This window comes from Artibeus jamaicensis, unplaced genomic scaffold (assembly GCF_021234435.1).
Source record: "Artibeus jamaicensis isolate MK-2021 breed Jamaican fruit bat unplaced genomic scaffold, CSHL_Jam_final contig_387, whole genome shotgun sequence".
In the NCBI taxonomy this organism is placed as follows: Eukaryota; Metazoa; Chordata; class Mammalia; order Chiroptera; family Phyllostomidae; genus Artibeus; species Artibeus jamaicensis.
This window is the reverse complement of record NW_026521812.1, coordinates 20,029,008-20,051,778: the sequence shown is the minus strand read 5'-3', so window position 1 is coordinate 20,051,778 and position 22,771 is coordinate 20,029,008. Positions and strand designations below refer to the sequence as shown.

General features: G+C 36.5%; 1 protein-coding gene across 2 annotated transcripts in view; it reads right to left on the bottom strand.

Annotated features, from left to right (window-relative positions):
• Positions 1-22,771, bottom strand: part of LAMA4 (laminin subunit alpha 4) — a 134,501-nt gene that overhangs the window by 19,995 nt on the left and 91,735 nt on the right. For both annotated transcript variants that reach the window (XM_053664903.1, XM_053664904.1), the window contains 12 exons: positions 19,391-19,507; positions 17,602-17,781; positions 13,707-13,846; positions 11,322-11,498; positions 10,301-10,446; positions 9,702-9,864; positions 8,720-8,853; positions 8,082-8,253; positions 3,593-3,724; positions 2,324-2,466; positions 648-786; positions 46-183 (listed from right to left, as the gene is read on the bottom strand). In XM_053664903.1, the coding sequence (XP_053520878.1) occupies positions 46-183; positions 648-786; positions 2,324-2,466; positions 3,593-3,724; positions 8,082-8,253; positions 8,720-8,853; positions 9,702-9,864; positions 10,301-10,446; positions 11,322-11,498; positions 13,707-13,846; positions 17,602-17,781; positions 19,391-19,507 (1,781 nt within the window). The remainder of the gene's footprint in view (positions 1-45; positions 184-647; positions 787-2,323; positions 2,467-3,592; positions 3,725-8,081; positions 8,254-8,719; positions 8,854-9,701; positions 9,865-10,300; positions 10,447-11,321; positions 11,499-13,706; positions 13,847-17,601; positions 17,782-19,390; positions 19,508-22,771) is intronic.

Here is a 22,771-nt window from a genome sequence, read left to right as displayed (position 1 = left end):
CAAACAATACAAAGACATTTCCTCGGGGGAAAAATGAATACTCACCCCTGAAGCATAATAGAAGAGTAACCCGTTTGGCTGTAACGTTTGGAAATTAAATCCTCCTTCAAAGCCATCAAAGAACGATATTTTCTGAGTTGAAGCAATAAAACTCTGTCCATTGAAATATGCTCTTCGAGATATCTGTGTGTCAAAAGAGTGAATTTAGTGTTTGTGATAATTACCAAATGCTTAAAATGCATGTTTCTGACATGCCAAAGGTCTTGTCTGCTAGTTTCTGTATTAATAGTCTTTTGCTAAATTTCTGGTTTATAATGAAATTGGAGCACGTGAACCTTCTTTCTGTGTTTCTCTAACAGATGGGGTTTCAGCTTCTTTATTTCCTGTACCCTGAGTGAGTAACGAGGCTCACACAGCCTCTCTGAGCTTTGGAAGCCCTGCCCCTGGGAAACAGAGGCAAACCGGACCAGTCACAGAGAAACCCTACAGGTCTTCCTGGCTGAATGATTTTTTCTGCTGGTGGCAGAAAGGAACCCACGGTGTAGCTAGGATTATAAAGGAGCTGAAAAGAGCTTTACAGCTTCTGAGAGTGATAACTTTTATGCCTATTATTTATTATTATTAAAAAGATTCTGATTGGTACTTACAAGAGAGTCTTCTGGGCATCCGTAGCCAACGCCCAGGGTTTCTGGCTGCTCTAATAAGTTAAAATCTTTCTTTTGGAACTGGAAACCCTTCATGCATCCTCTGAAGTTTATATCTAGAAGGAGGTGTGCTCTTAGAGTCCTGGAAAAAAATTAATCTTCACTGATACATGTACTCCTTTATATATGTACTTCTTTAGCTGTGATGCCGATGTTACCCTATGTATGAAGGCCATGCAATGTAATTTTATTTCTAATCATTTATAACTAACTTATTTAAAGGGTAAAAATGGTCAGTTCTTGGCAATTTCACATGGTATAAGTTATCAAAGTAAACTAAGAAGCGTTAATTTCTTATGTCGTAACTGGTAAGTGAGGATTTCAGTACAGTCTCCCACTAATTCACTTGGGTTGTATACTTATCTTCTTGGTTTAATTTGCCACACACTCCAATCAACTAATGCTAGTGTGAATGTTGGGCCTTGGGGTTATTAGGAAAGTAAGAAATATTTTATCTATAAGATAAGGGATGGCATTTTTCTCAGTACTGTAGTCCTAATATCTATTATCATGCCTAGTATATAGGAGTACCCAAGAACATGTGGTTGGATATTGAATGAAGTTAGTTTTATTTCAGTTACAATGTCTTCAATGTATTTTAGATGAACACTAGCCAAACTAAGGAGTAACAGGTCCCTAAACTGTGCACCGACAAGATCATACTGGGAGGGTCATACTGAGGGACAGATCGGGGTGCACATACAGCAACCATGGTGGGTGAAGGTCCAGTGTGGCACAGTTGAAGGACTGCAGAGGCTATCTAGTTTGAAGAGGAATCTTGGGGAGCCTTTTAAACACATGAAGCATTGTGACATGGAAGGGGGATTACTAGCTGTGATTCAATATAAGGAAAAACTTTATAAAAATTAAAGTCATTAAACTTGACTTTTTTGCATTCACAGCTAATCATAGATATATCATTGCATTTATTTGAAGAGACGTGTGAGGGCTAATGGAGATATGGATTCTGTATTGGATGAGAGGGTGAACTCTATCGGCATTTCTCAACCCTAGTTACTCAGTAGAATTGCCTGGTTGGGGAAGTTTTTTTTTTTTTTTAAATTTTATATTTATATTGTGGCTTTATCTCAGAGTGCTCAAATTTTTGGAGAGTGGTCATGGACAATGGTATTTATGAAAACTTTCTAGGTAATTCTAAGAGAACCAGGGTTGAGAACCACTGGACTGGAATATTGTAAAGTTATCTCTCAGTCTTCCAGGTCTCTGATGCTATGAATTAAATGTAATAAGAGACAGTGAATTTTTGAATGTTAGAATAATGTTTCACCATACCTAATTCACACCCCTTGGATAAGCTTAAAATTTTTACTTTCAGATGCTATTTGAGAATTAAAATAAATTTAAAATAAGACTAAAACGAAAATAAAGGGACACAATTAAAGAAACCTGTAGATCACATCTAGCAGATACTAATTTAAGGGGGTCATGAGGACTGGCTGCAGAGGGCCCAAAGCGCATACCTGTGTGTGTGTGCCTGTGCACATGTGTGGAAGTAGCAAGGGGGGGAGCTTAAACCTTTTGCTAGACCTATCCTGGGTGTTGAATACTCAGCCAGTACATTGTTAGGAACAAGCAACCACTTAACAAAGAAAACTTACCTGGATTGTAAGATTTCTGGGGGAGCCCCACCAATGTATATGTCTGTAAAAGGTATTTTCATCTTTTCATTGTCCATGCTCTTGACATGCCGTCTGTCAACCACCAGAATCATTTTCTTATCATTGTGGTAAATGATTGAGATCTGGGAGAAATAAGGTATAGTAATCCTTGACCATTGGTTAACATGCAACTTTTTGAAGACTACTATATATTTTGATCATTCTGATTAAAACAGCTGGACTTCCATGTTCTTATGCCTGTTTGTTTACAAGATGGAGAACAGGTTTTCCTTTTTTAATCACAGATATGCAGAAATTCACATTTTCTGAAGAAGGAGTTCCACACGGGGAAGGAGAAATTTGTCAAGAGACCAACTGATTTCTTTGGCCCCTTTGAGAAGATTTAGGAAAGAACTATAAACAGGTATCTCCTGGAACCTAGGTTGCACGTTACCAGCTGTTATTTTTTGGTGACACTCTGAGAAGCCTTAACAAATCCATGAAAATCCTAGTCAGATAAATAGTTAAAACAATCTTTTATTGTAAACTGTCCTCATGAAGGCTATTGACTTACTGAGAAGAGAAATGTACCCTCTCATTTCTCTCTGCATTTCAGTTCAACTTCAAAAATATTATGCCTTTTGAACATTTTATTAAATTGTAGACTTAAAGTAGTTATTAATAAAAATAGATGAAGTATATCCTATTTATACATACTACACATCTGTTTCAAGACTAAAGAGTGTTCTTTATGGGTTCTCATTATAAGGAAACTTTATTAGAATTTTCTAAGTTCTGGATAAACGGTTTAAAAGGAGATTCTCTAATTACTTATATGTACTCTTTTTGTATTTAGTGGGGCTCAGAGGATAAGTAAACAAATGGCCATATATCTACTCTTTGGCATTTTCAACAACTGTATAGGAGGATTCTACAGGAGCGTCACTGCAATCAAGATAGTGAGCATGACAGGAGCCTTTTGGTTAATGAAGCAACTAAAATGAATCTTTCAGTGACTCTTTTTTAGAAAAGTCAATTATGACAAAAACATCCATTTTTTTAAAGCAAATATCATCTCTTAAGTAGATGAAATATCATCTCTTAAGTGAGTTAAGTAGATGAAAGTCCTTCAGTCAGTCTTTAGATACAAAGGTGTTCAGTGTAATTACTTTCCCACCTCTCTCAGTTGAACATCTGATTAGATCAATAGATTCACGTTCAAACAAAACCAAATCAAAGAGTAACTACCCAAATTGCAATCATTTGTACCTCATGATATTTTGCATCATTAATTTGAGCTTTCTTCAAAGTGTCTTCAAGATGCACAGGGCCATTGCTGAATCCAAAGTCATAGAACACATGCAAGTAACCATTGCGCATTTCCAGGCTGAAAAACCTACTCTGTGGAGAAAAGGAAGTTATAATGTGAGCATCTGCTATTATACAAGTGCAGATTTAGCTCAATTTGAGAAATCATACTGTATTCTGTGTTACTGAAATTGTTGGCCGCCTAAGGATAGCTCATGAAGTTCTTAAAATTGTAACTACATCAGTGCTTATGTTTCATATTAATATACCAACATGTGAATATTTACATACAATTTTAAACAACTATCTTCTGTTATTTTTATTTACCCTATAAATTAATGAAATTATACATTTACCTTATTGACCTTTAAAATTTTTTATTTTATTTTTTATTCTTTAAATTTTATTAAATTTATTGGAATGACATTCGTTAAAAAATTACATAGGTTTTAGGTATACGACTACATGGAATATCCTAGTGTGGTCACCACCTAAGTAAGGTTTCCTTTTCTTTTAAAAATTTTGAAAACAGAGTATTACAGGCCATACACATTCAACTGCCTTTTCTCCAGGCAACTTTTGAAAGTTATAACAAACCAATATATGTGATTGCATTTAATTTTAAGAGGAACATTGGTGATATTTAAAACTAATTCCAAGGGGCACCAAAAAGAACCTTAAAAAATTATCAGCAAATATGGATATATAAAAAAGGCCATTCCTGTGTTATCCTGAAGCACTGAATTTTTGTAAATAGATATGAAATTGTTCACTTGGACCACATTATGTTCAAGAACCAGAGTAATTCTGTAATAGTCACTTGAATATCACACTTACACCATAATACTCACTAGTCAGTCTTGCTTGTTTCAGAAGACAGTTCATAGATACAAGAATTCAATGGATTTGAATGATAAGGTATTATGCAAAGTCCCTACTTTACAGAAATTGATATTCTGAGTGAAGTTTGCATTCTCTTGAAAATGTGGAAAACAATCCATTGGGGAACAGAAAGAAATATTTTAACTTCTGTTTCAACTCATTTAAAAACTCTAAAATATAAATATAGACTAACTTTTCATATATAATACATGGACTGACCCCGGGCCTTCACTTAGTCTTATGAATAGATTCATGGGATTCACACATTATATGAGGCTTTAAGAGTGCAGTTCCACACTTGAAGGCTGGCAGTAGCCCCTCACCTACTTCTTTCCCTTTAGCCTCCTGCAGTTTATTGCAGTGTGCTTGGTTACATGCATTTACAGGTGAGATGACTTAAATAATGGAGTATTTGTGATGACTTTCTATAGAGACACAGTAAGTGACAATAGTTTGAGATACATAGATGTTTGCAAATTACATCCTGAAAACTATTAAAAATGCTGATGTTTAAAGAGTTACACATTTTCTTTATAAAATGGATTATTCTAAATTTATTCACCTTCATTTGTGATAACAAATGTCTTTCAGTAATATGAAACCTATTTACTATTTAAAACAATACGTGATCTATCATTTCAGAGTAGGTGTATTATAACAATTGATGAGAGTAAATTTTTGTGAAGGAAGTTATACACTGGAGAGATGGCCTTTAAAAAATGTTTGAAAAATTTTCTACTGTGAAGTGAACTTGTTGATGAACACAATGAGTGTCCTTCTTATAAAAATGCTCATATCTGCACTATTAAAAATACTTCTGGAAAGAAACTTCTAACCTGTTTAAAAATCCAGTGGTCTTGAACTCTTTTGTTAAAGTGTATAAAATGACAAAATATATAATTAGCTGGCAAGACTGACATCAGAAAAGCTGAAAATGCACCAAATTTTACTTTGCCAGTTGATGAATGAGACTGAAAAATGGTATCATGATTTAGAAAGCAGAGCCAGTGGTCAACTTCTTACAGCTTTACCTTTATGAGGTATCCTGTCCAGTTATGACAGCCAATAAAACTTAATAATGAAGTAAACTGGACTTTGCACAAGACTTTGAATCATTCTCTCACAAATTGTTTAATGAGACTTTCAAAAATACTTCAACATATTTAATTACATTGTTTGAATACTGCTATTAACAATAATTTTGGAGACTTCCGCCAAGATGGAGAAGTAGGTGGAGGGTCCACCTCGCCTCTGTGCACAACCAAATCTAAGAACAACTATTTTTAACAGCAGTCACAACCAAGCTATACGGAAAATCAACAATACGGAGTCCAAAGGACAACTAGATACTCGGCTGGAACGGTACAAGGAGCGAGACCAGAAGCGGAGCAGGTTAGCAAGAAAAAATTCCCGGGGCGGCGGTGCGCGGCGCGCGCAGGCGGCAACCGAGGGCTGATCGCCAGTGAGCTGGCTGCGGAGCGCATAGGGAAGAGGCGCGGTGGGTCGGTCGGTGGCGCGCAGTTACGTGCGGAGAAACCAGTGAGAAGGGAAGCCCGAGCGCGGCGCAGCAGGCTCGCAAAATTAGGATCGGATAAGCAAGCCCGAGGCGTTTGTGTGAGTGACTGGATGCTCTGGGCTAGCGGAGAGGAACGCCATCGCTCCCTCTCTGACCCCGCCCCCACACACAGCGTCACAAACCAGCGACCTGGGTCGCCCGTCCTGGTAAACAACTAAGGCTTCGCTCCGCTCACTTAACAGCGCGAACAGACCAAAAATGGCTCTAGAACAACTCAGAGCCCCAGAACCGATAGACCTAAGTGATGAAGAAATAGCCAGTCTTTCAGATGCACAGTTCAAATCACTGGTTATAAAGATCCTTACAGAACTGGTTGACTTTAGCCACAAATTAGAGAAACATATGGAAGCTAAATTAATTGAAATGAATGGGGATACAAAAGATTCCAATAATAATGGAAAGAAAATTGGGACTCAAATCAAGGGAGAGAACCAGACGGAAGAAAAAAATGATAAAACAGAAAGGAATGAAGAAATAAGAATTCAGAAAAATGAGGAGAAGATTAGGAACCTCCAGGACATCTTTAAACGTTCCAACATCCGAATTATAGGGGTACCAGAAGGGGGAAAGGCACAACCACCAGTTGAAAAATTATTTGAACAAATAATAAAGGAGAATTTCCCCAAGATGGCAAAGGAAATAGACTTCCGAGAAATCCAGGAAGCTCAGAGAGTCCCAAAGAAGTTGGACCCAAGAAGGAACACACCAAGGCACATCATAATTACATTAGCCAAGATTAAAATGAAGGAGAGAATCCTAGAAGCAGCAAGAGCTAAGGGGACAGTCACCTACAAAGGAGTTCCCATCAGACTGTCAGCTGATTTCTCAAAAGAGACCTTACAGGCAAGAAGGGGCTGGACAGAGGTATTCCAAGTCATGAAATCCAAAGACCTACAACCAAGATTGCTCTACCCAGCAAAACTTTCATTTAGAATGGAAGGACAGACAAAGTGCTTCTCAGATAAGACCAAATTCAAGGAGTTCATCATCACCAAGCCCTTACTATATGAAATGTTAAAGGGACTTACCTAAGAAAAAGAAGATAAAAAAGATGAACAGTGAAAGGACAGCAAACTCACAGTTAATAAGAACCACACCTAAAACAAAAGCAAACTAAGAGGATAGCTAGATCAGGAGCAGAACCATAGAAATGAAGATCACATGGAGGGTTAGCAATAGGGGAGTGGGAGGAGGGGAAGGGGGAGAAGGTACAGAAAATAAGTAGTACAGACAGTAGATAGAAAATAGATAGGGGGGGGTAAGAATAGTAGGGGAAATACAGAATCTAAAGAATTTGAGACACATGTTCATGAACTAAAGGGGGAAATGGTGGGGGAGGGGTATGCAGGGTGGAGGGGAGGGGAGGGGAGAATAGAGCAAATGTAATGGCATAATCAATAAAAAAAAAAAAAAGAAAAAAAAAAAAGAAAAAAAAAAACAATAATTTTGTATCATTAACAAATAAAATAAGTTATTTAATTTCATCTTTATTTTAAAATAACATTTATTTTTACTCAATGTTATATTTATATAATTGTCTTTTATTCCCAATTTTGAATATTCTATTCATATATGGCATATGTACGTTATTAATAAAGAAATGTATAGATATAGATATATACATTCATATATAGTAAACATGCAAACTTGTTTTACTGATTGGGGAAGATAATTTAAAAAGCCAATGTTAAATTTCTGTAGACACACTGTTTTTCTTTATCTTGGCACTTGTTTTTAAAAATTTCTTCAGTGTATTAAAGAGGAGATATTTAATATACATTTAGTATTTAATAAAATGCAGTGCAGGGAAATTCAGGGCTGCATTTACTCATTGCTGACATCCAATTTAGTCAGAATAACCCAATTTTAATTTCTAAACTAAAACTTCAGCTGGATGACCTGACACAATCTTGGAAGGTTCCTAGAAATATATGCATAGCAGAAAGTAAATGAAGTAAAGGAGAAAATGTAGGACTTTTTATCTGTACTCACTCCATTGACCATCAGAAGCACAAGTCCATTGTCAGCTGGTGTTCGAACTTCTATGTCAAAACGAGTCACCTGACCATACTTCCCTCTCCTGGTGATATCCCTCACCACGGCATAACTGGAGCCATCAAAGAAGTAGCTGGCAGCCCGACTCTGAGTGAAGGCCAGCTTATCTCTGAAATAAAAACACAAGGATCATATAAGTATTGCAATGTTGTGCTTTTCAATGAGGCCCTTTTAATCCATCCCATGACATTTTCCTTGGACTTTCCAGCATTTCAATGAAGTCATGAGGTCTGAATGGTGACATAAAGATGCATTTACAGCTAAGGTTAATGAATCATTTTTAATGGATTTCTTCTTTTCCCTTTGTGCTAAGAGAACAGAAGTCTCTAGTGAAAACCCAGTCTCTGGAATTCTCAGTTAATGCTGCAAAACAAGTAGCTTAACACTTTTTATAACTCTTCATGCTCTTCTATGGAAGAGAAAATCTGAAAAGTATTTTACAGGCATGATTATTATGCAGCTTCAAAACCAGTTTCCCCAAAGAAAAGATTGAGAACTCAGACATGGGCTCACACTTGTCTCACCTGCTGCTCTGGCATGGCTCTCAAAGTCTTTAGTACTCAACACTTTCTTACCTGGCGCAGGGCACTGATTTGGAGGGATCCATATCATAGATGTGCTTAAAGTTGTACAAGCTCATCACATCATTATTCAAAGTGGCCAGCTCCAGGCAGCCAGTGAAGCCGGGCAGGTTTAAGCTGGCAGGAAGCTGTGCAACAGGCAAAGCATTGTCAACCGTCCCATGATCACATTTCACCAGGAGGACACAAAACAGGCAATTAAACAAACAGCAGGTCTAGATCTACACATTGGTATAGGTATCTTTCTAGCCCTGAGTTTGTGTCTACTCTATGCCAAAACATTTAGGTAAGTCATGATTTTTCAGTTGTACATATCTTAGCAGAGAGGGTGAGATTTATTGAGCATATACTATGTGCCAGTCACCTGTTGGGCAATGAATTCATGACCAAAATCAATCCTTATACTAGCTCTGTGAAGTAGTTATTCCTGTCCTCATTTAAAGAGAAAGTAATTCTCAGGCTCAGTAATGTGCCTATAACTAGTAAATAGCAGTCCTGGAATTGAATCCTAGATTGATGTCCCGTCTTCTTGGGCCTTTCCTTTATTTAACTTTCATCGGGTCTAACATTTTCCCCCAGGTCCCACCCCCTCCTTTGTATTTTATTTTATGCTTGTATTAGTTGAGATAATGAAGCTTTTGAAACTGTCATCTGTGAACCTGAAGTTACAAATCTACAAGGTACAGACACTCCTGCCATAGATGGGAGTAATATTAATGACATATGCATGTATCAGAATGAAATGAACTGATATTCAAGTGTTAGCTATAGCTTGAATGCACTTAACACTATGAAAATATGGTAGCAGAGACCAGGTTTGTAGATCCTGGTTCAGAATTCTACTACCTACTGAGCTCAATTCTTTCTTAAAATATTAAGGTTGCTATCCCATCCCCAAATCATTGTAGGTCTTATGGAGTTTTGAAAACAATTATTGTAGATTTGCAATAAGCCAAAATATAGGTGGAGAGCTTACCTTGAAGTTTGAAGGCACACCACCAACATAAAACACAGTGTCCTCGGGGTCCAGATCCAACAAAGAGTCATCCCCTACGAACTCTCCCTTTTTAATAAACTTCTCCTCTGCAGTGCTGCTGAGACTTGGGACTGTTAAAAATACCTTGCCATGTTTTCCTACCCTGTTGAGATAAATAGTTTACACTCTTTATTAGCCTAATAATTTACAGAAAAGACATATTTTTAATGTCACAGTGTTAATGTTACCTTGTCACAGAATTGGTGATTTGATTTTGTCATACTCAGAAGCATTTGTAGAATGTCAACAATCAACAGAAGGGCAAAAAAGACATTCCATCTCTAAATTAATTGCTGTATTAGCCAGATAAAAAGATCTAATGATCAGATTGGTATCTAAAAATGATGACTATATATTCTAATTTTTGTTTTTCACTAAGATATTTGGGAAGAAGTACAGGAATAATGGAAGAAAGACAGGGAAGAAGGGGAAAGAAAATGCTACTTACAACACCCACAGGAAGATTGTAAGTGGTATGTGTGTGTGTGTTTGTGTCTTAAAAATGTGCACACAAGCCCCATGTTATGGATTCATTTTACCTTTCAATCTTGACAATGCTGAAGTAAGCAGGCCATGAACTGACAGGCTTGGAGTCCAGGGGAATCTCTACATCCTTAGTTCCCAAATTATAAACATATACCAGGTTATCATTTTTGATTGCAAGGCCCATGTATTCTTTTTTGGCCTGAAATGGGTAGAAGTTGCTTAAATAAAATCCAAATGAATAAGTATCATCTTTTGCTTTCATTTCTTTGAAGAACAATAAGCAATTCCAATGCTTGGCTGCATTAAGGTATGTCTGGATGAGTTATTACCAAAGTTACTGTTAGACTGGGCAGTGCCTCTTCCTCTCCCACCTCCCTGTGGCGGCATCAGTCTGCAGTCCCCCTGAGCTTGTCCAAGTGCATCTGGACAGGGAGGCAAGCAACTGCAGGCAACCAACTGATGGCTGCCAGGAGTGTGTGCTAACCTTGCCTAGTTAACCAGGGACGTAATGCAGCCAGCTGATACCAACCGCTATGCTTCTTCAAACAGTTCAGCATCAAACATAAAGGCTTCTGTATTCTGAAGGTCTTTGAAATGCTACATTCAGACACTTCAAAGTTAGCAGTGTGAGGCTGATATGAAGCAAGCCTCAAAATATTCCACACAGAAAGAATTACTTGCCTTTAACTCACTACTTTAGGCTGGGCATTAAAACAATCTATACTTTTTGAGTTACCAGAATGGGAATTTTGTTGTTGGCCTAGGTAGCTTTGTTGTATGGCAAGGGAGAGGAACCTATTTTTCCTTTTAATATTATTTCCTCTTTTTAAGAAGTACAAATTAGTAGTTACAAAATAGTCACAGGATGTAAAAATAAAACATATGGTCAATGATATTGTGCTAACTATGTGTGGTACCAGGTGGGTACTGGAAATATCAGGGGGACCACTTTGTAAAGTATATGATTGTCTAACCACTATGCTGTACACCTGACAGTAGTACAAACATTATATTGAATGTAAACTGTAATTAAAAAATAAAAATAAAAAATATAAATAAACCCCACGTTCTTACATTTTTACTTCCGAGGTATAAGATAAACTGGTCTGCAGTCCCGGCCAGTTCTGGCTGCTTCACAATGGGAGGTTTTACATACAGGCTCAGGGACGTGAAGGTCTTTAAGTCTTCCACTTTGGTTTTAGGGTGCACTTCAACTGCAGACTGGCCATCAAACATCATGGAGACTTGGATCTGGAGTTACAAAATTATTCCGTTAAAAGTATGCTGCAGAAATGGGCACAGAGCTTTCCCATGGTTCTCAGTGGGCTTCCATCATTCCTAATGTGCCTCTGAGCCCTCCTTTCCTCCAGGCCTCTGTTTACTTGTGTCCTCGCCTCATTGGAGAAAGGATTTAAAGTGGATTATAATAAATATTTTAATTTAAAATGGGGTGACAAAGTAAGTTTAAGAATGAGTATAAATATGAACTCTACAATGAACTACACACTTGGGGTGAATTAAGCAGCTTGGAGGGACACTCAGTTATACGATTCACAAGGGCCTATAAGATTAACAAGAATGAACTGGTCAGGAGAAGTATAACCAATCTTGGGTAATAGTACAAATAGGAATTTGTCTACAGGGTCTTTAAAGAAGAGCATGGGTGAGTCTGGACAATTAGGAGGGGTCTAGACACAGCTCTGAAGTCTGACACAGGTCTTAAAACCTGTCTCTGCCACTTCCTACTTACATAATCACGAACAAGTCACCTAACCTGCAGTTTCCTCATCTGTAAAATGAGGACAATAAATCTGTTCTGAGAATGAAAAGATGATAAGTATAAAAATGCTTTCTAGGACTGGGTCTATCATTGTAACGATTCTAAGGATGAGTTCATTAATGTTTTTTTATAATGATTCTCGGAAAGGCATCACAACAAAGCAAAATTCAGTAAATGCATTTCTAAAAGGCCCAATATGATATGCTAAATGAGTCTGATTTGAGGTGATTTTTGGAGTATTCATAAGTGGATAGACTGTATATGCATGCCACTTATGCAAATATTTCTGAATGACTGGATGTATCTATATCAGTTCATTAATATTGATTTGGTTAATAGTGATGGTGAGTGAGCTCAAGATTATATTCCCAGGTGCTTAGAGTGCAGCTGTCCTATGCTGTCAGTTGAGTAAACATCAACACATCTTAATAAATAATCAAGCAGCACATGGAATTAATGTAAAAATTGAGAGTTGAAGAAGGATGTATTATCTGTACAAAAAGCATCTCACTTTGAAGAGCCTAGTGGATTCCAGAGTCATCGCCAAGACTCTTTAGAAAATTATCTTAGGTGTTTAAGGCTCCCAAATTCTACTCTATATGAATAAAACTACGAGAAAGCACTCACAGAGAACCCAGCTTTGGAAATGTCATTTCTTGACAATAAGCCTGTTTTGAAATGTTCTCCAAGGTATCTAAAAAAAACTAATTTGTGATGCGGAATCAATCACTATATATCATTCAGAGGCAGGTGTATTTACCAGTTGTTATCTCCCTCATTACAAAATAGCTGATTTTCAACTCTTATTTCTGTCAGTAATCTGGGCTAATAGTCTGCTCAGGCCAATTCTCAATTGAGAAAATAAAATCCTATAATTTGGTTGTAAAAAATGCTGCTGGCCTATAAATCAATAAAGAAAAAATTAAAAAGAAGGCCAAGAACGAGCCCTGTTTTGCTGCACTGTAAATGTTCACTGTTGCACCAGGATAATTCCTACCAGTGCGGAGCTAGTTATGGTGTTGCTGAGGTGCTTCTGTACAGCAGCTCAGAACAGGGTCTGTGTTGAGATTATTCGGTTCAACTGGTATGTGATTCCTAAGTTAAGCCTGTGGAGGGGTCAGTAAAAGCTTCATATCTTCTGTGTTATGCCACGAAATTCTTTGAAAAGGTTGGTTGGGCAAGATTATTCCATATAGCAATTACACTAAAATAACTGTTAATTAATAATAATAATAATTGAGTCTTTTATTGTGCTTGGTTTTACTTAATTTCTTTTGCTCTATGAGCATTGTTGACTAGGTTAAGTTGTGGTCCTAACACACTTTAGAATCATTGGGAGTTTTAAGAAAATACAGATGCTGAACCTTTTCTCTTGAGAGCCTTGGCTAATGTATATTGCTGAACCTTTTCTCTTGAGAGCCTGGTATATTTCTCTTGAAGTCATTTGTAGGTGACTGTCCCCTTATCTCTTGCTGCTTCTAGGATTCTCTCCTGCATTTTAATCTGGGACTAGGAAAGGGTTTAATTTTTAAAGCTCTTCGTGTGATTCTGATGAACAGAGAGAACTGAGAACTGCAGGGCTGGATAATACAGTAGACAGGTCCCAGGCTCTGGAAGCTGCTCTTCATGTTCTCATAGTCACCGAGTGACTGATGATGATGACTCTTTTCACGGGTTACCTTGCTGGCGACACTTCTGGTCTGAGCAATGAGCTCTCGGATCCTCTGGATGCTGGTGGAAACGTTGCTGGCAGGTCGCTTCTGCTCAACTGTACGAAGCTGATCCAGGAGCTGAGGGACAACCTCTGTCAGATTTCTTACTGCAGTTAATAAAAATTAATCATGTGAGTAAATATTTCATTAGTAACTAGCTTTCAGGAATCAGGTGAAGAGACAAACATGTTACTTCTGGTAGAACTATTCAGAAATTATTTTCAATTCTGTAAAATTAATAGTTAAACTCCAGGCATAATCAATTCCTATTTTGTGATATTTATAGCACATATCAATTTATAAATGTATGCAGAACAAGCAGACTTATAAAGTACGTATCTAAAAAGCAGGATCCACGACAAATATGCAGATGTTCCTTTCCCTACACAGCATAGGTTCTGTTTGCATTCCCAACAAAACTGATATCACAGTTTAAAAATGCTGGGCACAAGGAGGGGGAAGGCTGTTTTCCAGGATGTGCACTCACACCTCTGCTGCTGCAATGGGCCTGGCAGAGGCAGAGGGGGATGGAGGAGATAAGGGAGCACCCAGGATAGTGGCAGTTGTGCCAAGGCGAGGGTGGGCCGTCATGGGCTGTGGTCCCAACAAGGGTGATGGTACAAGCAGATCATACTGACGTTTTAGGTTATGTTTTGTTTTTGATGTATAATGTACACATAGAAAAGAGCATAAGCCATAAAAATACAGCTTGTTGAGAGAAACCCCAAACATGGAGAATGGCATACCTTATCCAAAGTCTCATGAATTGGAGCAGTGGTTCTAGACATGTGGTTCCCAGAGTGATGGTGTCAGTTTCACCAGGGAACTTTCTAGAAATGCAAATTGTTTGGTCCCACCCCCAATTTACTGAATCAGGAACTCTGGGAGTAGGACACAGGTGATTCTTTTTTTTAATATATATTTTTTTATTTTATTGATTATGCCATTACATATGTTCTATTTTTCCACCTTCGTTCCCCTCCACCCTGCACACCCCTCCCCCACCATTCCCCCCCTTTAGTTTATGACCATGTGTCTCAAGTTCTTTAGATTCTATATTTCCCCTACTATTCTTACCCTCCCCCTATCCATTTTCTATCTACTGTCTATGCTACTTATTTTCTGTACTTTCTCCCCCCTTCTCCTTCTCCCACTCCCCTGTTGCTAACCCTCCATGTGATCTTCATTTCTATGGTTCACTCCTGATCTAGCTGTCCTCTCAGTTTGCTTTTGTTTTAGGTGTGGTTCTTAATAACTGTGAGTTTGCTGTCCTTTCACTGTTCATCTTTTTTATCTTCTTTTTCTTAGGTAAGTCCCTTTAACATTTCATATAATAAGGGTTTGGTGATGATGAACTCCTTGAACTTGATCTTATCTGAGAAGTACTTTATCTGCCCTTTAATTCTAAGTGAAAGCTTTGCTTGATAGAGCAATCTTGGATGTAGGTCTTTGGTTTTCATGACCTGGAATACTTCTTTCCAGCCCCTTCTTGCCTGTAAGGTCTCTTTTGAGAAATCCGCTGACAGTCTGATGGAAACTCCTTTGTAGGTGACTGTCCCCTTATCTCTTGCTGCTTCTAGGATTCTCTCCTTCATTTTAATCTTGGCTAATGTAATAATGATGGGGGCACAGGTGATTCTGATGCACACTAGTGTTTGAGAAGCAGTGGACTCAAAATTAGTGTCTCATGGGTATTCTCCTACCTAAGGGCAGAGCCATGGTCATTGAGTGTTAGCAGCTGGACAAGAAGCCTCTTACTGAAACCAACTAAACTCTGATTGAGGAGACTATGTCCATAAGGACCAAGGAGATACCTCTGTTCTGTACTTAGGAAACAAGATGCTTTTCCAGAACAGAGAGTGGGATTAAGTAAAATAATAGCAACTATCAGTTTACTGTATTGATTACTATAGAGATAAGTATTTGTTGTTTGGATCACTGGTCACAATAGGCATTTTATAATATAATGATTTTTAAAAATTAGAGGTAATAAAGTATAAAGAATTATATTAAATTTTGATTATGGAAATATATATGAAGAGGTTCCCCTGCCCTTACTTCTCTCAGAGAAAGGAAGCCATCTTATATGAGAGTCTTTATAAAGTATTTTATATTATGGTATGCTCTTTACAAAATGCTATTTGAGGAAAACAGAGTAATTTGAAACAGTTTCAGTTAGTGCTAGTTCTGAATGCTTACTGCAAGCACAAACAGAGCTGAACAAGGAGGGGGAAAATTTAACACAGATTTAGTAAATATTCCTGAGATAATATTTTTATAAATGTTAATGTTGAATGTAATATAAGCAATTCTTTAAAGATCAAGTTTTAAAAGCAATGAAGTGAGGCCCTGCCTGGTGTAGCTCAGTGGATTGAGCACGGGCCTGTAAACCAGAGGATCACGGTTCAATTCCCAGTCAGGGCACGTGCCTGGGTTGCAGGCCAGTTCCCAGCAGGGGACGCATGAGAGGCAACCATACATTGATATTTCTCTCCCTCTCTCCTTCCCTCTAAAGATAAATAAATAACATCTCAAAAAAATTTAGAAAAAAAGGAATGAAGTGAGTGGGGACATTAAAGAACTCATGACTGTATACTTAAAAAATGAACACTATATTATGGTAATTAATATTTGCAACTTTGGATCAAATTTCTAGTGATCATATATGAGTTAATAAAGTTGTTTCTCTTTTTAGATTTATTTATTTTTAGAGAGGGGAAGAGATGGAGAAAGAGAGAGAGAAATATCGATGTGTGGTTGCATTTCACATGGTCCCCACTGGGGACCTGGCCTGCAACCCAGGCATGTGCCCTGACTGGGAATTGAACCTGTGACCTTTTGGTTAGCAGCCCATGCTCAATCCACTGAGCTACACCCGCCAGGGCTAAAGTTGTTTCTTAATTCAGATGGAAGTAAAGGTAATATGGTCTGCAAAACCATGGATGAACTATGTTGTATCCCTAAATTGAATATTGTAGCTAACTGTAATTTAAAACATAAAATTAAAATAAAAAAAACACAAACATGAAACCATGTTTGAGAACAGAAAGTTCTAGTCATGACAAAGACACTGATATTTAAGACAACAGAAATATGAGACTGAAAAAAGAAAACTACCCAAGTAATATGTGATTTAAATATCTATGTGAAACTAAATGAACTAGGTAGGCATCCAAATATTTAATTTTCATTGCTATAAATTTGTGTTCCAGTTGGGGTACAAACTGTTCTTGGTGAGAAGCTTCAGAGATGTTTGGCCATATTCAGTACTTGTTTGTTATAACCTGCTTTTTTTTGGAATAAGCAGAAAGCAATGCTACTGCTTAGTAAATTTTTTTTCTGAAAGCAATATTGTGAAGATTATTTACCCTAACATGTAACTGACCTTCCTGAAGGGATCAGGCTCACATTCATAAATATATATATATATATTTCTTGTGTACACACACGTATTGATAGATGAACCAAGTGAAAGTTTTTTTCCTGCCCTGGCCAGAGTGGCTCAGTTGGTTGGGCATAGTCCTACAAACCAAAAGGTTGCAGGTCTGATTCCTGGTCAGGGCATGTGCCTGGGTTGAGGTTCTATCCCCAGTTGGGGTGCGTGTGAGAGGCAATTGGTCAATGTTTCTCTTTCACAATGATGTTTCTCTCCCTCATCATCTCCCTCCTTTCCTCTCTCTCTAAAATAAATAAATAAGTAAATAAATCTCTTTAAAAAAACTCTTTCTCCTTTTCTAAGCTAACTTCTCCAGTATTCCAATCTGAAACCCAAATAAAGAAAATTGCTTCTTAACAAACTATATGCAGAATTCATTGGTCAATTCCTCAACTGGATGTGAATTGAGATATTTCTAAGTGATACCTGCATCTCTGGCAGAGTCCACTGCAGTGTTGTAAGCAGTAGAGTCAAAAGTTTGAAGATTCTGTGACCAGCTGGTTAGACTGTGAGCCATCGGGGCTGTAGCCTGTTGGACTTCCATTGTGGTCCTGTTTGCTTCCGCGGTGATCAGCTTGGACTGACCCAGGCGCTGCTGAGTATCACCTTCACACAGAACACAGAGACATTCACTATGCAGAGAAGCAGGACCATTAACCAGGACCCAGAGAAGCTGGGAACAGTAACAGCCCTTTAATCAATGCATAAAACAGATCATAAATTTAGAGCTTTTAAGCCAACCTAAGATCTTTAAATATATGTTAATTATGGTATAAGTTAGGCGTACAAGAATACTGTAAGCAGTATTAGTAAGTTTGAAGGACTCTAAAGTCTCATTAAAATCATGTAGCTCACTTATAATAGTTTCCAATTAGAAGTAAGTTTTAAAAAAGTGTAATTATTATTTCTTTAGGATAGAGACCTGGTAAGAAAGCCACAGAAAATGCATTGAGAGTTAACTCATGCAATGTTTGTGTCTGAAATTTATCATAAATATCACTTTCTTCTAGGTGGAACAATTTTTGCTATAAAAATGATGCTCTAGTACTGAGTAAGTCAGTCAGGAAAGGTATTTTTGAATAATAAAAGCAAGTTGCAACAGAGCATATAGAGTGAAATTCAATTTTTATTGAAAGTCTACCTATATAAAATAAAAATATGTTTACAATGAAATATTTTTCCTAGGTAATGAGAAAATAAAATATCTTTCTTCTCTTGTTCTATCTCCTAATCTACATTTTCTAATCTTTCTATAATGCTCATGCATTATTTATGTAAAAAAAAAACAATGAAAAATCAATCGGGTGGGTTGTAGCTTCAATTTTTTTTTTTAATGGAGAAAACAGTTACATGCTCTAAAATCCGATGGAAGTAGTGTTAACTCCTGGGTCTGCTTCTTTTTGGGACTGTGTCTTTTGGAGCAAGTTCCCTGACCTTGACATGCCTCAAGGTTCACATCAGCCTAAAGCTAATGGTGATCCTTTCCCACATGAAATAATGTATGAAAAACACAGCCCAGTTCCTAGCATGTGGTGGCTCTGATGGTGCTGACGACAGGGACTTTCAATGGATGGCACCCTCCTGGCCTGGGCTTTGGTATAGCTGGACTTGCTTTGTGTAGTAAAGCGTCCACAGCTAGCGGTCATGTTTTAACTTTCACCATGCCGGGGAAGGCACATCTGCTTCCAATCAGGTCTTTCTAAAATACCAGTGTAGTCTCAGATTAGGCAACGTGAGTGAGTGCTCTTGTTTCTCTAGTTGGCTCACTGGTCTCCTTGCCTGTACTAGAAGAATGACGTGGCATGTAACAGAGACCAGCTGTTTACAGTTGGGGCCAAAGAAACCCAGTAACCATATTAGGGCATATTTATTAATAAAGAAGGATGTTCACAAAGTAGGTTACTGAACAGTACATATAAATAGTATGATTCTATGAAAACACACACATATGTACAAACAGCTGGAGGAAAATTCAAATTTAATGGTCCCCCCTACATGGTGTGGTTACAGCTTTTATCATTATTTTCCAGAATTTATTTTTTGGAGTGTGTGTGTCTGTGTATGTATGAACATAGTTTCTTTTGTCATCAGAAAATAATATTTATTTATAAAAAGGTCTATGAGCAAGGAATCACCTACTCCTTTCTCAAAGGTGAATCTTAATACCAGAACAAACAGGTGAGGCTTAAGTTCTGTTGGTCCGTCTGATCCTTACCTCTTTCTGTGGCTTGTAGTTGTTTAATGGCATCATTTAATCTGTTTTTGAGGCCACTCTTTCTTGCTAGAGCTCCACCCACACGCCTGCTGGTGTCAGCCACTGCCTCAACATTGCCTGTGGAGAAGAAGTCAAAAGAAGTTCCAGTAAGGCCAGGATGCCAGGAAAAAAATATATCCATTTCAACAAAAAAAATTCTAATTTGCACCTGCAATGTTCTGAATATGGCATGAGCATAGACCACCAATTCTGGAGATTGGCATTCCATACAAGAGTGCAGGAAACTGGGTAGCTTCTTGAGAGTAATTTCAGATACCATTAAGTGACTCATAAAAGGTATAGAGATGCTGGCTAATTTTTTTGACTGAAAAATATAGCACTGTTGTGACTAATAACACCTAGAAGCACAGGTGATTAAGAGATGAAGAGAACCATCTATATTTATGGTGACGACTGGTTATGTAAGAATAATTCTTTTTTTCTGAATTGTTTCAATAAAATTTTAATTGATCCATAACATACATCTTGAAAAGATCACACGTTATAAATGCACACCTTGATGAATTTTCACAAACCAAATACAAAATATACCCAGAATCTAGGTCAAGAAAATAATATATTATTAGCAACCTTATAGTTTCCTGGGACTTCTGTGGTTACCCAAAGATGACTACTATTCTAAAATTTATATCTCTGTGTTAGTTGTGTTTGTTTTTAAATTGTATTAAAAATAATACACTACTATAATTTTTATACTTTTTGTATGTGTTTTAATTTCAGTGGAGTTATAAGTCTTTATACCTGGTGGTTTAAGTCTTGCTCTTTCAAGATTCTATTCTTCAGGATTGTGCTGGCTATTCTTCCCTTCTCCATGTCCATAGAAATTCTAGAATTTTTCTGCATGTAGTGCTGGTACTTTAATTGGTATTATATTGAATGTATAGATGAATTTGTCAGAATTGTCATTTTTATAAATTTGAGACTTCATATTAATTAATACAGTTTCATTACTCTTCTTTAGGTCTAAATTCGGGTTTTGATCTACACTTATTTAGAAATTCTATAATTTCTTTCAGTAGTGTAGTAGAGATCTTAGCATCTTTCATCAGCTTTAGTGCTAAGTATTTTATGCTATTGCAAATGGTGTTATTTTTTAGAGTTAATTTTTAATTGGTATACATAGAACTAAACTGGTAATGTGGAGCTTTCTTGTCTTGCTTTCATTCTTGGTGGGAAAGTTTTCAATATTTTAGTATTAATTTGCTGAATATTATTTTCATTATTCTTTGTTAAATTGCAAAAGCTTAAGTCTATGTCTGTTTTGCCATGAGTTTTTTAAAAGCATGAATAAGTATTGAGTTTTGTTAAATAAATTTTCTGCATATAGTGAGATGATTGTACTAATTTTCTTTTATATTCTGTAAGCAAGGTAAATTACAATTGATGTTTTAAGTGTTAAACTAACTTTGAAGTCTGGAATAAACTTAACTTGGTCATGTATTATCATTTTTATGTATGTTAGATTTGATTTATTGATATCTTAATATCCAGATTTTTATATCTCTTAATGAGAGAATTTAGTTTATAATTTTCCTTTTTTTATAATACCCTTGTTCAATTTTGGTATCTCAGTTTTGTTTACCTCATAGAGCAAGGTAGAGAGCATTTCCTCTTTTTCCATTTTTTGGAAGATTTTATATATGAGTGGTGCTATTTCTTCTTACGAAGTTTGGAAGATTCGTTGATGAAGTCTTCAGAGCTTGAGATTTCTTTGTGGGAAGGGTTTAATTACTGATTAAATTTACTATATTTTATGCATGTATACACTCTCCATCAGGTTTTCTATTTGTTCTTGTATCTTTTTTGACAGTCTTTTTTCTTAAAAACGATTCTTGAAAGTGTGCCTGTAACATAGTCCTTAAACTGGGTTATCTTTGACCAAATCCAAACAAATTAAGATGGAATAAAACTTGTCACCTGAACTGAAAAATCGGCTTTCCCAAAATGTTGGATTCATGCTTTCTTTACTTTACAAATCATCAAGGAATTTATGCTTCTCAATGAACAGAAAAATATTTTTTCATCTTCTATTATATTCTTTCTTTCCAATGGGCTTATAAATAAACATATACTCTCCCATGGGGTACTTATTCTTTTCTTTTGTATAGTCTGGTGTGCTTGGTTTTTTGTTCAGTTATCTTTTCCCCCCACATGTGTACAATGGGTATACAATGGGTGGTGCTTAGTTGATTCTGTCACCAAGTACAATGCAACCAGAGTACCAGCACTTCTTTCTTATTTCCTCTGGGTAGTGCCTGAGAATTTCCCAGAATTCAAGGAGGAACTTACACATATTTTTTAGTTGTATTACACTCTCTCTCCTGCTTTTAGTTTTACTTTTTAAATATTGTGGTACAAAAAATCTTTTTAGCTATTCTTTTTGGGTCTTGTGACTGCAAAAAAACACTGGCTGATATACTGAGAAAGAATATATTTAACTCTATATTTGGAGCTCTTGATAAAAATAGGAGAACAAAAATCTATTTTGGGCTAGATGTTTATAAGAAGAAATGTTTCATAAATAGTGTGTCCTATTTGGAACTCATGATTTACATAAACTTTTTTTAAATTTTACAAATGAATTCAATAGACAATTCCTTTAAATAGCTACTTCCTGAGTTTATTACAGATTGCTATTTTCTATAGACAATGAAGAAAAGGAAAGCTGGAAAATAAAGATGATTGATCACCGAAAGTCATTGGGATATAAATTCATAGTAATCTGAAATTACAATGTATCTTAGTAGATGAATATGGTTCAGTTTGAAAATTTAGATTTATATCACAAGTGTGTATAGTTTAAAGGCAGACAAGTTCTTAACCACTCAGTTTTAATTGTCTTTTGGTGTCCCTTTTACAAATCAATAAATGAAGGGATTTAACCAAACAAAATCATGACATAGGTGACCAAATATATAATATATTCAAAGAGACCAATGGAGAGACTTATCTGTATGCAAAATATGGAACTTTGAAGAGATAGTCCCAAATTGGAAAACTTGCTTTCATGAGGTCAATAATGACAGTGCTGAGAAAATACCTTACAAATTACAAAGAAGAATAAACTATTTAAGTCATTGAATTATGAAGATTTGCTCATTCTGGTCTTCACACCACATGAAACAAAAGTTATACATACATATGCAACATTTATTTTTAAATATTTTACTACTAATCACATTCTTTACTGTTAATACTGTAATTCTTTTCTAAAGAGTATGTTCAAGACTGGACTTATATAATTAATTAGAACTGAGAAACTTAATAGCATTTTTTATTGCCTTTCTTTACCCAGAAACATAAATTAATAGTGGCTTTATG